The 17,214-nt window shown below is 31.1% G+C and overlaps 1 protein-coding gene across 1 annotated transcript; it reads left to right on the forward strand.

Annotated features, from left to right (window-relative positions):
• Positions 1–10,905: 10,905 nt before the first annotated feature.
• On the forward strand, positions 10,906–17,113 carry LOC106717020 (photoreceptor-specific nuclear receptor-like). The gene is made up of 7 exons (XM_014510707.2): positions 10,906–11,072; positions 11,466–11,581; positions 13,566–13,943; positions 14,205–14,366; positions 15,782–16,060; positions 16,434–16,580; positions 16,875–17,113. Exons 1-7 carry the CDS (start codon positions 10,906–10,908, stop codon positions 17,111–17,113), a joined length of 1,488 nt encoding a protein of 495 aa, XP_014366193.2.
• Positions 17,114–17,214: the final 101 nt, after the last annotated feature.

The following is a 17,214-nucleotide window of genomic DNA, read 5'->3' on the forward strand; positions in this document are numbered from 1 at the left end:
AAGGGATGTTATTTATCCAGCAATTAAGTTAAAAATAATCTTGATTATTGCAATAGAAAATATTAATGCGGTTTAATATACTGTGTTTTTCTATCTTAAAATGTTTACAACCAAAGATTAAAACGTTTTTAAGTTATCCTTAGATGTAACTAGTTTTTTTTAATTCATATTTTTTTTTACTTTAGGTGTCAATAAATTTCATGCTATATTTGCTTTTACATGCTGTTAATATTATTTTTAATTTATATTATACATTAATTTTAAAGATTAATTAATATTAATCTAATTTCTTTATATGGTTACTAATTAATTCGAAAACTAATCATTCATATTTTTTTGGTAAAATAATTTATTTTCAATACCGTTTATTTTTAATCTGTATACTTTTCGATATCATTTTGACGTCGGTTCCCTCAATAATTAGATTTATTCCTTATCATTTAAGTTTTTTTTTTGCATCTTAACTAAACGTCACATGTAATTTATATTCATTTATAATTAATAATCAAGATGTTTATGCAGCTTCTATCTTTATATGTAAAGTCAGATCCTGAATGCGGTTTTTTCCTTGTATGCTAAAAGAATGTAAGATTTGTGACAACAAATGAGACTTAGGTCTTTCTTTTTGCTAAATTTAGTCCACAACGAAGAAATAATAATTAATACAGTTAATAAAATTGGATTGTCCGTATGTAATATTGAAGAAAAAAAACATATTTCCATACATGATGTATATTACAACTGTTGTTGATAACAAAAAATATTTTTTGTTTGTCTGTCTGTCTTTGTCACGTTTATTCTGGATGATTTCGTAAAGAAGAAAGTAGTTGATGCATGCGGACAATTATAGGCTACTTTTTTAATTCTGCGCAGACGACTGACGACTATATTATAAAAAATGTCGAATGTAACAAAATGAAATTGCAGTTATTTGTAGTAGGTCCAAACTTTTTATGACGGCTAGGAATATCACACGGGATGTTACATAAAGCACAATTTTCAATATCAGCTGGACGTAAAAAAGGGCGCAGAACCTAAGTACGTGTTTTCTTCCGCAGTGGACTTTAAGTTGGCAGCTAACGACAATCTGTCATAAAGTTTGAATCTTGTAATACAATATATACACAAAGTATAAATGTGTGTGAATATGGTTATACTAAATCACACAGGAATTGATACCTTTTTGAAAATCTTACAAAATAGAAACATCTTCAAATAATTTCGCTAAAAAATTTACCCAATTCAATATCGAGCTACTACATACTTACTGAAATATGTTACACTAACGCTCTGGAGTACAAATAGAATTCTTGCCAATGTAAAATTACTTTATAAATATCAAAATACCGCAGAAACTTACCATCAGTTTCTATTGCTCAAACATTCGTACAAAAACATTTCGTTCTCTCTCTCATTCTCTCTTTCAAAATTGAAATAATATAGAAGCTTCCGACGAATAAAGTTAAATCACCTTGACTCCATTCGTTGGTTAATATATATATGAATAATTAGCCAGTGGAAATTGTTACCCAAGCATAATGTAAACCTTATTGCTCTTAATTACGCTATTTCTTAACATCTTATATCAAAACTTTAACTTATCATAGAGTATAAAATTAGTTAAATGTATTTTTAACTGTAATTTATCTGGCTATATATAATCGGATGACATTTTGTTATTAAACGAAAACTATTCACAAATTAACTTGCACATCGATGTATTATATAGCAGTAGATTTTAACTACCGGTTTATCTTTAAACGAATAGAGTAATTTGCTTTTATTGGGCAATAAAATCTTACGGTGATAATAAAATTTCGTATGAAAATAAAACTGCCAATTATAGACAATGGAAAAAATTTCTTGTGTGTGTGTTTTAAAGAAACAACGATGTAATATTTGTGAATAGTTTATAAAATAATTAACGACTAAATCTAGGCTGTGTGTGAACCGAATAAGCATAGTGATATAATTCATTTTTATTTGATCTAATATTGTAATAAGTAAGTCGGCTTGTGAGGTTTCGTCTCTGGCCTAATCGTATATGCACCGACGCGTACAAAGACATATTCATTCTCGTTTTAAGATTGATCTAGGTTTTAGAGATCGTAGAATCGATAGCTATAAAATTAATTGCCTAAAAGTAATCTCTTTAGAATTTGTCAATTTGTTGTGTATTAAGTAATAAGAATTCTTTTTATAAAAAAATTCAAATAAAACCACAGATTATTATTCTATGGAATAAATTAATATAATCTGTGAGTCACAAGATTTGAAAAATTACCAACTATTTGTATTTCTAATTGACATTTGTTTTACATTCTCATGGTTTGAATAAAAATAATATGTCGCTTACCTTAAAATCTAACGAATAGTGTTGTTCCTCCTTTAGAATAGAAATAATTTTACATATCGTTAAATAAATTTTGTAGCGTCGGCATTGAGCCCTTGCAGGTCAGGTGATACCGTAAATATAGTGGTAAAACATATAGTACCACGTGATATTCTAGGTAAACACTATCGTAATAAGTCTGCATAATATTATATGACATTGAATTCAACGTGTAAATAACAGTCCCGTTATAATGTGTACATGATAGGTTACTGTTACTTTAGGTTTCCACTGTCTTAAAACTTGTATAAAAACATACAGACATCCCTCTCATTGCAGAGACAACAGTATGTTGTAATACATGTATTCCGACAGTGAAATTTCACAGTATTTGTGTATTAAAATGTTAAACTTTAAAACGTTCTTGCTTATTTTATGTCCCGGAGCGTTACAAATCTGTAACTCGTAACAGCTTATGATGTAAATCCGGAATGCATTTATGTAACCAAAACTTGTAGAAATATTAATATAAGATTGCTTGTAGTTGAATTCATAGATTTAAATTGATAAACATTTTTTGATACGATGTATTGGATTTAGTATTTTCAAAATATACTTCGGTCTCAATAAAATGTATAAGTAAGATTTTTAATGCAATTAAATGAAATGTAACAATATCAATAACGAAAAAACCATCCAAAACAACAATCGGATTTGGTTGGAACCATATTCCTCTCTGAAAGTTGGCTAAAATCTCTCCTAAAGCCTAAATTAGGAATGGTAGAGAGTTTCTCGATGTAGGACATTTTCACTTGTGTTAGATATAATGTCTAAACACGTGTAAAGGCTGTTTCTTAGTACATTTCTAGAGGTTTTTAAGCAATAAAGTTTTAATATCAATTAATTTTAATATTACTTGATTTAAATCTATGAATAAAGCGGAGTTCGCAATGACTGAATAAATATTGTAATGTAGCCCGCAAATAGCGCTTTGATACAATTCTTTATAGTAAATCCTAAGATAAATAAATGTAAAATGCCTTTAGAAGTTTTGATACGTACCATTATCATTTTCACTTCTTATACTGGTTTTTTTTTATTTCGTGTTTAAACTTAATGTGGCAATTTTGAACAATAATATATTAACTCCGATGTGATTAGCACGTCACATTAATTATATATCCATTGGTAAACATTTTAAGGCGAATATTTGGTGGATATTTCGTTTTGTGGTACACACTCATTTCGTATGGCCATTGTAGTCTTTGAGCGAAGAGCTAACCCGTTTTTTCGCAAATAAAATTGAGCTTTATACGACTAAAACATTTTACTATGCACTTTTGTTACCAATAATAAGCATATATAATCGTAAAAAGTTAAATTAAACCTTGTTTCAATCTTATAAAGGTCAATTTAATTTACGATAAAAATGTGCTCTGCTCTCATGAGCCTTGTTGCCAAGATTGCAACATCAAAGTTCGAGTTCGCTCTTTTAATTGCAGTCTTACCGTAGAACTAAATTTTCTAAACAATACTACGGGTAAGACTTAATAAGTCTATTATCAACATATTCTTGTTAATGTTTATCACGTCTGAGTTTTGGATAATATTTATGTGGATTTTATAAATAAATTGTCTACGCAATAACCCTTTTCCATGAAAACTTTTAAGGTAATTAATAGTTTTTTTTTTTATAAAATTTCGTAATTTGCTTATAACTTATTATATTATGCGTGTGTTTTTAAATGTATAATGTAATATTTTAATAAAGAATACTTTATATTGTATGCACTTTCTTAATATATTTGAAAAGTTTTACGTTGATTTATGTAGTTGTTTTCTGACCTGTTTAAATATATAGCTCGTTATGTATTGAATAAAACGAAATTGCTATAACCTTTTATGTAATCGATGGAAAAAATATATGTTTAAATCCTATATATATATATATATATATTATTATTTTAAACGTTTTATATCACACTATTATGTTATGGCTACATTTTTGCGAACATGTTAAGAAGTTGCCTATCATATGTGTTCCGAATTTATTTCGGAATATTTTTACAATGCAATTTATATTGTTTTATATTTATTTAGAAATAATATGATGCAATTGATTAAAAAAAACATGAATTATTAATAAAAATAACGCATAAATGAAGCCGAAGCAAAGATCGGACAAGTTTATTTAAATCAATAAGCATCTTAATTTAATTACAACAAACTTTTTCACTTAAATCATTTAATTTTGAATAAATGTATATTAAATTATTTATTTATTAATCGCAATTAGCTTCAATAATATGTCGTGAATGTGTAAAGTCATAAATGCACACATTTAAATCATTTTTGTTTTAATTCAAAATAATGTGTTGAATTTGTCAACTTATTTAAATAATACAGTTTTTTTTAATAATCAGCTTTTTGTCGTTTTTTACAAAAAATCAACAACGAATTATCGATCATGATAAACCAAGGGGTGGTACAAAGTCAACCAAGACGTGCTCAAAAATAAATGGTTGTTACATAATTTTATTCATTGGCAATTTAATTTTGTATTTGTTTCATCTCCAATTAGTAAATAAATTGTTTAGTCTATTCATCATCCTTAGAGTTCTTTTAAATTTAACTAGTGTTGTTCCCAAAGCACAAATTAGTTTTCAATAAATGTAAGCATGTAGTGAAACTTTATTTATTTTACTAACGTTAAATTATATGTAAAACTTTGTTAAAATAAATTAATGTTACATTGACATCACAACGCATGTAATGCACTTTTGTAACACTTATAAAGTAAGTTAGGTCGTTTTTTTTTAAATAACTTTGAAATAAGATTGTATTTCAAAAGAAAATATTCTTGTTTTATTTACCTATACAGTTACCTATTTACTTGTGTAATTAATAACAATGCTTGAGAAATTTGATTAATGCAACAAAAAATAAATATACGAACTTTATTGCTTCATATCGTATACTAGATGAACTTGTTATGCGTTGTAATGCCAAAATCAGTTCAATCTTAATAATAAGAATAATAATTAAATCATACTAATATTATAAATGCGAAAGTGAACATGGATGGATGGATGTTTGTTAGAAGGTATATCCAAAACGTCTAAAGGAATCTCTGAAATTTGAAATAAACGAAGAACACATACATTAAAAGTAAATTTATTTTTTTATTTGGCGCGGACGGAGTCTCTTTTTTTAGATTTTTTTACGACACAAATCTCTGCCTTCTTAAGAATACCTTGACCTATTTGAATACCTACATAAAATGCTGTCCATTCGTTTAATATTACTCATATTATAAAAGCAAAAGTTTAGATGGATGGACGGATGTATGATTTCTATTACATATCTCCCAATCAGCTAATCGAATCTAACATTTGACAAAGATGAAGATAGTCTGGATGGACATAGAGGCTACCTACTATGGTGTGGTAATCCATACTAGTGGGACCTCGATAAGTCGAACTTCATTTAGTCTAAGTAGTAAATTAATCGTTATTCCCTTACGTTCAACCTCGTTCTATCTACAAATTGACATTCCATACAAACACACTTTGCATTGAAATTAAAACTAATTGTGTAAGAAAGGTTTAACTGTAATTTTTTCAAATTTTTCACACTGATAGGTAACGTAATATGAAACTGAAAACATAAATGCAGCAATTAAATCTGTTATTTCATAGATACCTTGGAATGAGATGAGATTAGCGTTGCCAGGTGTCCGGATAAAGCCGGATAGGTAGGTTTTTTGATTGCATGTCCGGCCAAAATAAACGGTTTTCCGGCTTTTGTTAGGCTTTTTACATTTCCCAAACGAGAGTGTACCTATTAATACTGAGATAAAATTCTAAATTATATAGGTGTCCGACTTTTCTACTCAAATGTCCAGCCAAACTGGCTGGTCTGTCCGGCTAATAGGTTTGGCGACCTGGCAACCCTAGTTTCTCAACTAACTAAAAATACTACTAAACTAAAAATAACTTTCGTTTTTCTGTATATTATCTCTAATATACAGAAAAACGAAAGTTATTTTTCATCTCAACAATGCGATACAGAATGTAAGACAATACACAAAAGATAAACTAATATAAACTTGGTGAAAATATGTCCTTAATGAAAGCTTAAAACTTGATATTTTTACTTCGTTCTGTTATTACAAAATTAACAATTACCAAGTCAACGTTGATCGATTTTGTAGCGATGTTGGTACAATAATAAAATAAGATTTTTACGTTCTTTATTAAAACAAATAACGTTTGACTAACCAACGAAAGCCTATAATTTTCTCAACGCAGTCGTGTCTACGTTCAGTTATTTCAGAAATAAGTAATGATCCCAACGACGACGCCCCTGTAGGTGTCAGCCAATGAAGTGTCTCAGAAAGCTGTTTTAACCCCACAACTGTCGCCCCGCCTTGCCACCGACCGCCTTCATTGCACAACCGCCCCTAAATCAAAGTTGGAGTTCCTAACCTTTGCTCCGGTTGTCGGCCAACTCCTGTTGTCTGTGAGTTTTTTTACCTTTATAAATAACAAAAAAACTTATTAAATATACAATGTCGTATTGTGTAGTGTCAACTTCGGCTTCTATAATTTTGTGATTAATCTATTGTAAAATTTAATTTACGTTTAACATTTTTTTATTATATTCCTAAGTATATAAATTAGGGTCGTAACTAAGCTAAAATAATTGCAATATGTAAAATTTACGCTCGGTGGTCATTATTTCGTTATAAATTTACTTGAATTGTAATTTTCTTTTGTTTGCCTTCTCCTCTGTGAAAAGCGTGAGTATATTTACTTTTAAAATATAACTATTATATGATTATTTAACACTAGGCGAAGCTTCGCGTTCCTCTGAAATTATTACTTTTTGGGGAATTAATTTTAAGAATTTTTTAATCTACACTATTATATTTTAATCGCTTGACATAAGAATTGAAATATACTTTTGTGAAAGAACTCAACCAGAATATCTCCATACCTTTGATGCTATTTCCAACAGTGCTTCCCTAACTTGTAGGAAATGTAACACATAACGGTTATCTTGAGTTATGGAATTTAATTAAAAATGTACGAATTATGATCGTTCCATTTAACTAATACTTTTACAAAGATATCAAACTATTACATGGTAACTTAGTACGCGTCGTAGTAGTAGTCGCGCGGAATCCGAATGGAAATCGCTGAAATCTTTTTCTGTTGTCTGTTGTTTTTTGCGAAAAATTAGTCACAAACAATCAAAAAGTGAGTTCTTGATCATGGAAAGGACTTGTTTCATAATTTTTAATTTTATTATCATCTCAAGTTTAGTTCAGTCAGAAATTATTAAGCGTATTTAGTTGTTTTAATTAAAAAAAAATATCTCGCATGATCACAATTCAAAACATTTCTATTTTTTTAAGAGAATAAAAGTAATATGTTACAAAACGTATTATCAAAATTCCATCGTATCCATCCTTAGTTTTTTTTATTATTAAATTACTGCTTTTTTCATTCCGCCATTAAAAATCAATTTTGGGGAGGTTTTATTTATCTATTGTTACATTATTGTTGTGTTCTTCTATCTAATATTATAAGTGCGATTGTTTAGGTGGATGGATGGATGTTTGTTTGAAGGTATCTCCGGAACGACTGAACGGATCTTGATGAATTAGGCACATATGTAGAACAGTCTGGAAGAACACAGGCTACTTATTCCGTAAATTTGTCTTTTAATTCAGCGCGGACGGAGTTGCGGGTGACAGCTAGTCATACATAAAAAAAATCTCGTTTTAACTCCCTTTCATTAATTCACAAGTTCTTAACTTTTGTGTACAGTTTTTATGTTCAAATATTTCTGTTTAAATACATCAACAATAGGTTATCGATGTTTAATCTGACATACGGTATGTAATATCGCCCTCAAAAGTCAAGCACAAGTTACGCGGGGTAGCGACATTTACCATTAATAGATAATTAGCGTCGGTTGCGGTGGCAAGGCGTTTACAACATACGGCGTAATTGTAGCACAAACACAACGCCCAAACTCCGCCGGCTCACTAATGACCATCGCGTGGCGTATCGGAAAACACAGAGACCGATTTGTTCCGTTTCGGAACGATCGTATCATAGTTTTTCATGATTGTCCACTAAATGATTTATCGATCTATATTTATCGTCAAATGTTATCTTACTCTAAATTATTATAAATGTCAAAGTTTGGATGGATGGATGTTTGTTTGGAGATATCTCCGGAACAGGTGAACGGATCTTGATGAATTTTTGGCACAGATGTGGAACATAGTCTGGAAGAACACATAGACTAATAATATTTTTTTATTCCGCGCGGACGAAGTCACGGGAACAGCTGGTATAATATAAGCTACTGAACAACGCTGTCTATGAGAAAAACAGTAGTTTGAAATGTCTCCTTTTCTAATCTATTCAAAAGTTGTATGATATTTTAACAGAATTAACAACAAAACTGAGTGGTAAATTAGCAATATTTGATAGATACATAGAAATAAACTGAAAACAAATTAACAATTATAATAAAATACCATTTAAACGAACGAGGTACTTAATTCAAAGCTTTATGTTCACTCTTCAAAGGTTGACCAACGTATTTAAATCAAATTCAATATAAAATTATTAACCAATTATAAATAAACATTTACATAACACAAACATTTTATTTATTCTATTGAATAAATGTATATCTTAAAAAGTTATAATTTATGCTCAATATAGGTACTTATAGTTCAGACAAGTTCGGACATAATTAAGGGTTTTATAATTTAATTAAAAAGTCAACCACGTTTATAACAGGCATAGTGAAAATTAATATTAATAGATATATATTGAGGTACGTTTGTAACTTGAACAGCCATCAGTTCGCGACGTCAGGTGTATGTTCTCACAGTGCGCGGGGCCAACGCCATTTTCCCTAGTCATTATGATGACAGTTCCTTACGCGACTTCCTTGACATTATCATTGTCACTTCTATCGCATACTAAGGTTTTTTTATCGTGCCATTTTTTAATTTAAAAAAAGTTATCTTATATAAATTAATGAAATCATCTGGTTTTATTCTTTGGGATATAGATAGATTTGCTTTTCTGATTTACAAATAAAATATAGCCTGAAAAAGGACTTGCTTATGGTGAATGAATTTCAGATTTATTATGACAAAGGAGCAATATCAGCTTATTTTTTATCATGCACTCGCTTTTACCCGCGACTCCGTCCGCGCGGAATAAAAAAAAATGTACCCAAGATAAAAAGTTCCTATGTTCGTCTCCTAGTTCTAAGCTACCTCCCCATCAATTTTCAGCTAAATCAGTTCTACCGATCTTGAGTTATAAATAGTGTAACTAACACGACTTTCTTTTATATATATATAGACTAGCTTTTATCCGCGACTCTGTCCGCGTGGAATAAAAAATAGAAAACGGGGTAAAAATTATCCTATGTCCGTTTCCTGGTTCTAAGCTACCTGCCCACCAATTTTCAGTCAAATCGATTCAGCCGTTCTTGAGTTATAAATAGTGTAACTAACACGACTTTCTTTTATATATTACTAGCTTTTACCCGCGACTCCGTCCGCGCGGATTAAAAAATAGGAAACGGGGTAAAAATTATCCTATGTCCGTTTCCTGGTTCTAAGCTACCTGCCCACCAATTTTCAGTCAAATCGATTCAGCCGTTCTTGAGTTATAAATAGTGTAACTAACACGACTTTCTTTTATATATATAGATATAGATAAGATTATGTAGAATTTTTCCTTATTATTTTCGTTAAGTCCCAAACCTTACAGGAATCGTTTTTTTTTAATTTCATTTCTATGGCGCTATCTTTAAAACGTGTTAAAAATTACGTTACACTTGTTTAAAAGGTGATTTGCACACTGGGTGGACTTAACGACAAAAGGCAACGTGTTGCCTACACTAAACCAAGCTTCGATCGACAATCGATTATTAATAGCATCAGAAACATGACGCAGCACAACTCTTTCAAATTCCCCGCAAGTGTCGCGAGGATGTTCACCAAATTGACCCATTGTATTAACATATTCTTATGCGCATATTTTTAAATTTATTATGCGAACTTTTGTCGCTAATATTTCGTAGATTCGATTTTGATGATGATGGGTAAGGGGGATTTAAGGGTACGACAAATATTTAGAATAATTTATGACTTAATAAAAATGTAAGTAAAATTTGATCTCGGAAAATTAAACAACGTGTAATGATAGTGACGTATTTATTAGGATTCAATTTGCATTTTAAAATCGATAGGCGTGGATATCCGAAAATAAATCTATGTTAAGTTAGCTAACATAAAGAAACATCTTATACGTTTTGCAAAATACATGTCACAAAACGTCTAATACAGATTCTACTTTGTCTGTAGTTTCGACAATCGAAATACTTATATGAAAACGTCTTTCCTCTTATTATTTTTAAGAGACAGATATAGAGAGAGATTAGGTACTCTGAGAGAGATTACCCTCTCTCTCTCTTCAAGTTTTAGCCAAGGCTTTCGGTACTGACATTTCACTGCAAAATTTTAGGAAATGTTTTATGTCTTATTTAAGTACTGTGATACTAAGGAGGTGATGGAGAGGAGAGAAAGTAAACCGGAGGTGTTATGCCGCGTGTGTGGGGACAAGGCGTCGGGCAAGCACTACGGTGTGCCCTCCTGCGATGGCTGCAGAGGTTTCTTCAAAAGGAGTATAAGAAGGTAAATATACGAACTTCGAATCTTCGAAGGAGAAATAAAGGGAAATCTTTACCTGCTTAAAAGTGTGTCCTTTCTTCTGTTCAAAGAGATTACTGAATTAAGAAGGAAATGGGACTATAAATTGTTACTAAATGCGATAGTTTTAGGAACTCTTCGCAGTTAGACAAAATTACTCAGTCAGTCTCTCTTTCTAAATACTGATTGATTTAGTTCTATGATACCAATTTAGAAGAATATAATATATACATTAGTACATTTGAGTCTGACTGACAATTGCATTTATGACCATTCCATTATGATCTCCTATACCCTAATGGAACGATTTTAACGAGCGAGATTTCAATCGATTTGTATTCTTCCTAGCTGTACTTAGGTAACTTTATTTGCCCATAGGAATCTCGACTACGTATGTAAGGAGGGAGGTCGATGCATAGTGGACGTCAGTCGCAGGAACCAGTGTCAAGCATGCCGCTTCTCTAAATGTTTGCGAGTCAATATGAAGAAAGAAGGTAAGATAAAATTTATCCTTTTATACATTTCGAATAATAAAACGGCAAAAATATTGCACTATTAATTTACCATCCCAAATGATCTGGAATGAATGCTACATCCATTTTAAATAGTTAATTATCGTTTTTGTATGCGGTCGAGACAAATTAATTGTCCCAAAAATTCTAATACATATTTGTAAGAACAACTTACTATAAACGTCCGGAAATTGAAGTCTTTTATTCTTCTCTTCATTACCTTATAACTCTTAATTGACCTTCTATAACATTTGTTTCTAATCGGAGTCTTCACAGATATAAACCTTTGTTTCTTTTGGATCTCATTAATATTTCTAATGATAAAAGATACTCATCCTAATCTAAGCAAACGAATTTTTTACATCATAGAAAAATCTTTTACCGAAAAATATCACATTTATTACTTCCAATCCAAATCATTGTACCTATAATGTGACAAATGGCGCGTTTTAAATCGATAACTGACGTAGCACTTGTCTCAATAAAGTATTTATCCAGGCGGCTTCTTCGCAGCATCTCTTTTCCATTAGTCGACATCTCAAGTATTTGCGGTACACAAGTAACTGTAAGTGGCGATTGATAAAAATCGTGGGAGGTTCGCGGTCGATTTTCATCTGTTCGTACCCCTGTACAGTCGAGGACGTTTATTTCCTAACCATTTCTATGAAATTTCATTTGACGCTCACTGCAATTAGGTCGATAACTTGTCTTAGCAATTCATACATACTAAATTATAGATAGCTCTTATTACTAGTTACTACGATTGTGACCATAGTATTAATACAAATTGTCGTCTCTATTTTATAAAAATAGAATTAAAGGGATGTCAATATGTAATATTATAAGTGCCAGTGCTTTGAAGTTTTGAGTTTATTGTGACAGTTTGATATACGATATTCTATTCTAAATGGGAAGTGAAATTAATTCTTTGTACCTAGAAGTGTGAATACTGCACGCGACTGTACAAGCTGGCCTTTCGCACGATATGAAACATATTGTGGTATCGACTACCCCTAAAATCAAACCCTTGGGTTACGCGTGAGGTTATTTCAACAAATGGTTGACTCTCCGTTTAAATAAGGAATTTAATGTTAATTGATATTTGATTGCAAAGTTAATTTGTTTGATTATTGCTTTGATTAATTTGATAAGTAAAATAAGTTAAAATAAGTTAAGTAAGTTAACGTTATTCATAAGTAATTTTACGAAGTACATTTGATAAACTAAATTACGATCTAATTAAGAGATTAAGGCATAATGCAGACCTTTGTAGTTTTTACTGTAAATAGTTATTAATATAATAATTCATCCACATTTCGAAAAGTTTCCAGAAAAACAAAACTCAAAGCCTTCAATTCGGCACGAATTTTTAAAATGTTTAAAAATATTTCTTGTTTGTATGCATACTTCTAAATTGTGAGAAGTAAGATGTCACCCGCAATCTGTTTACAATCAGACATCGTCGACAAGATGGGACCACAGATTCTAATATGATAGACATGTTTGTACTTTCGCACTTAGGGGCATATGTCATGACCGGGAAAGCGTCAACGTTCACCCTAAATGTGGTATAATATGACAATTATACTGTTATAGGGTGACCTTTGTAGTCAAATGTTTAAATTATCAGCCGCTACTTATTTTAGTTGCTAGCGAAAATTATCAACAGTATAAAATTATAAATAGTAACCAATTTTTACTATAAAATTTAATTTGATACCATTTTTTCAATTTGGTCCCCGTTTTCATGTCGTGTTCTGTGAAGAAGACGACCTTTAAGCCGTACCCTTTACATTGATACCAAACGAGCGCTGCCGGTCGTAAACTTAAATTTGTGACTTAAAAAGACGTCGAATCTAATAACATTTTTAACATTAAACCCTTTACCCATGGATGGACAATTGTCAATGGATTCTAAAGTTAAAATTATTCCGCTTTTAGTTGATTAACATGTTTTTGTCCACAGCTGTTCAACACGAACGTGCAAGACGTCCCTTTGCCCCACAACAATATTCTCATCAGAAAGGCTACGACTTTACCAGACAAGCGATTTTCCCTCCCCCACCTTTAGCTACATTCCCTCCCATCCATGCATATAACACTATCGATACGCGGACAAATTCATTCTCCGAACATACGTTTCACGACTTCTCAAGATATCCGGAATCTTTACCAAAAGATATCAATCCACTCATGCAAGCTAACTTCAATACACTAAATCCATTTAAACTCCCGATGTTTCCAACTTCCTTACAATATCCACAAGCCGCGTATTTCCCGACAAATATTTTCTATCCTCCCATCACTTTGGGGAACTCAGCGCACTTGGAAGAAAGAAGCACCAGTAAGTACTATATGTCAGAACAAGTATTTGTGCTCTCCTAATGGATTTTTATAGCACATTTCGAGTTTATTCTAAGAAATATAAAATATTTTTAATATACTTGTTACTTTTGTATACAAATATAATGTTTTTCACTAATAATTAGAACATGAAACAGAGTTACTTCGTAAAATTCCATCAATCATTCAGGACTTATGTTTTTAAAATTTACCATTGTAGTTTTGAAATCATAATTAAATTAATAATTTTCTTTTGTAACAGAACCCCTTATTAACGATGTAAATACACATAAATTGCGTCAACCCTTCAAGGACGAAGTAGTAAAACCAGATTCCCAGCTAACTGACAAATTGAAAGAAGACGAAGTGTCAAGTTCAGAAGAAGCGTGCAAAGGCAATCTACCCGCTAGAACAAATGAAGATGGTTAGTGGTATAGTTGTGGGTTTCTACTGCCGAAACACTTATGTATATGTTAATAATATTTTTTTGAAAAGAAGAATGAGTTTCGGCGTTGGAAACGCACGCTAACGCTTGTCTATAACTAATATCATTTTTTTTTGTTTTTAAATATAAGTCATGTTGCTAACAAAAGATTGAGCCAAACTAAAAAAAAATAATGTTTTTCTTATTGAACTTATCAAATCAAAGGATTTATCCATGTCCATGCAGAATATAGAAATTTGATTAATTATAATAGCTAATTAAATTTTAAATTAACAAAAGTTAAATTTTGATAATCAATACTAACGTATTCAATTTTAATCATATTCGGGTGTAATATAAAATATGCATTCGTAATATAAATTACTTGCTTTTGCTGGCAACTTCGTCCACACGGAATTAAAAAAGAAATCTAAATTATTTAATTTTAAAAAATAAATAAATTGGTCCAGTAGTTTTTGTTTATTCGTTATGTACAAAAATATAAATCTTTCCTCTTAAAAATATCAGTTTAGGGTAAACTAATTTGCTTCAGTTTACGCACTAAATAATTCCTTTTTGAGTTGTATTCACGTATAGGGTTGCCAGGTCGCCAAACCTACTAGCCGGACAGAACAGCCAGTTTGGCCGGACATTTGGGTAGGAAGGTCGGATACCCTGTATTATTTAGAATTTTATCTCAGTATTAATAGGTATGTAAAAAAGCCTAACAAAAGCCGGACAACCGTTTATTTTGTCCCGATACGCAATCAAAAAGCCTACCTATGTCCGGCTTTATCCGGACGCCTGGCAACGTTATCCACGTAGAAATGTAACGAGTAATCCATTATCTGTACCTATAAGTATATGATATTTATTATAATAACATAACATTTCATTTCAACGGAATTTTACATTTATTGGTAATCGTTAAATTTTCGTCAATACAAGAACATGTTGCAACAAGTTCACGCCAACGCAGTCTTGTTTTGTTTGACAGGTGCGATGTTTAGTTTTTTCTCATCGTCTCACCTAATCACCTATGTATAATGTTTCTTGTTAATTAAAAACAATTAATTATGCAGTACAAATACAGTCATAACTTTTATATAAGAAATATTATATTTGTTTGATTGTTATTTAAATAGGTATAAAATGTTTATCATATTGCAACCCGATACGGATTGCTTTGAATGAAATAAAGTAATTTGCTGGAAAATAACTTACGTGAATTACTTAGTTTGCAAAAACTGTTAAACTATACCTTTTATCGTATCACTGTCGTCAGCAAATGCAACGAACATGTAATATGAGTAAAAATATTAATTCTGAAAGTTTGAATAACAGCAGTCATTTTTGAGATTTCATGCTAAATAGTTGTTAGAAAATCAATATGGAAAATAATAATGTTGATACAGAGATTGCGTCCGGATCATCATTGGGTACGGAAGAAACTGTTCTTCGTAACGATTGTGCGAAACGCTTCGAACACAAAACGCTAGCTTCGATGGCGACCGGGATCCTCGACGGACTATACGATCCCACCACTAAGCTACTGGTGCTGACTGTAAAATGGCTCCACAATGTACCGGTCTATTTGAAACTGAATCCCCGCGACCAAATGCAACTGTTATACAGTAACTGGAAAGAATTGTTCGTCCTAACCGCTTCCCAATATACATATTATTTTGATGAAGGTAAGTTCAACGTTTAATTTTGAATAATACTTGCAGTTGTCCGCCACTTTGTCCGCACGGAAATATAAAAATAATGTTAAATAAAGCCCATATCACCAGAGTATAATGTAGCTTCCTATTAATTAAAGAATTTTTCAAATTTCGGAGCCTATTCAATGCAAAAAAACAATCGAATCATTCCACTTTATAATATTAGAGTAGATTATCGTGACCCTTTTACATTTGTTCTGTATTTGTTGAGTCTTATATACATATATCTAAAATACGTGCCTACTATCAAGTTCTTATTTTTTATTTAAAGGTAGGAATTTGCGCCTGAGTAAAATAAGGAAGAGGCCGTGTCAATTTAAAAATTCTGTCTATTATTTTACAGAACACTTCAAATCCCTGATTAATGTAAAGAAGCCACATATGAAAGAATTACTTGAAAAATTAACATCGCTCCTAAACAAAATAGTGAAATGTCGTTTGGATAATACGGAGTACGAATGTCTCAAAATTATGCTATTGTTCAGAAAAGGTAAGGTTCTAAAATCTAAAACTTTAAAACTAATTTATCTAACTTCTTTCTTAAAATACCGGTTTAATTCATCTTCTGCAGCTTGTTGTAAAACTCTGCAACCTCTTTGGCATGTAAAATTATTTGACGACCTCCCGCAAAAGTTACTGATCGCTTCAGTTTGTGTTCATTGCTGCTAAATCGACGCAACGCGACCCATCCCAAAAGTTAAAAACACTTTCATTTTACAGACAATCCCTCACTTATCTATGTTTATGTTTCGGCATTGCGAACTAATTATAATAACTCTTATAGACACATTGGACTATCCGTCGTCGAGTCGAATTGAAAAATTTCAAGAAAGAGCGTTGATAGATTTTCAAAAACATTGCTCATTGAAAGATTCTGAACGTGTGGGGAGACTGATGGTTCTACTACCGAGTATTTGTTTCATCAGCACGCAAGGAATTTTAGAAGACTTGTTGTTTCCTGCAATAGATAAAGATGAAATTCACGTAATACTGTCACGTATACTATTGTATTCAGCCATTTAATAACATTTATAATTTGTATTTTTCTTTCTTAATTGCTACTTCTTAGTTCTAAAAGTAAGTGAAAAGTTTTTTTACGTTGTTGATCTTACGTACTAATTGGA

The sequence above is a fragment of the Papilio machaon genome, chromosome Z, assembly GCF_912999745.1.
Source record: "Papilio machaon chromosome Z, ilPapMach1.1, whole genome shotgun sequence".
In the NCBI taxonomy this organism is placed as follows: Eukaryota; Metazoa; Arthropoda; class Insecta; order Lepidoptera; family Papilionidae; genus Papilio; species Papilio machaon.

Bases quoted from the DNA above. Each gene is read 5' to 3' on its own strand.
- LOC106717020 (XM_014510707.2), top strand. From the start codon at position 10,906: ATGTTTTATGTCTTATTTAAGTACTGTGATACTAAGGAGGTGATGGAG. The intron at 11,073-11,465 runs GTAAATATACGA...ATTTGCCCATAG, and splicing joins TTCAAAAGGAGTATAAGAAG to GAATCTCGACTACGTATGTA. The intron at 14,367-15,781 runs GTTAGTGGTATA...ATGTTGATACAG, and splicing joins CGCTAGAACAAATGAAGATG to AGATTGCGTCCGGATCATCA.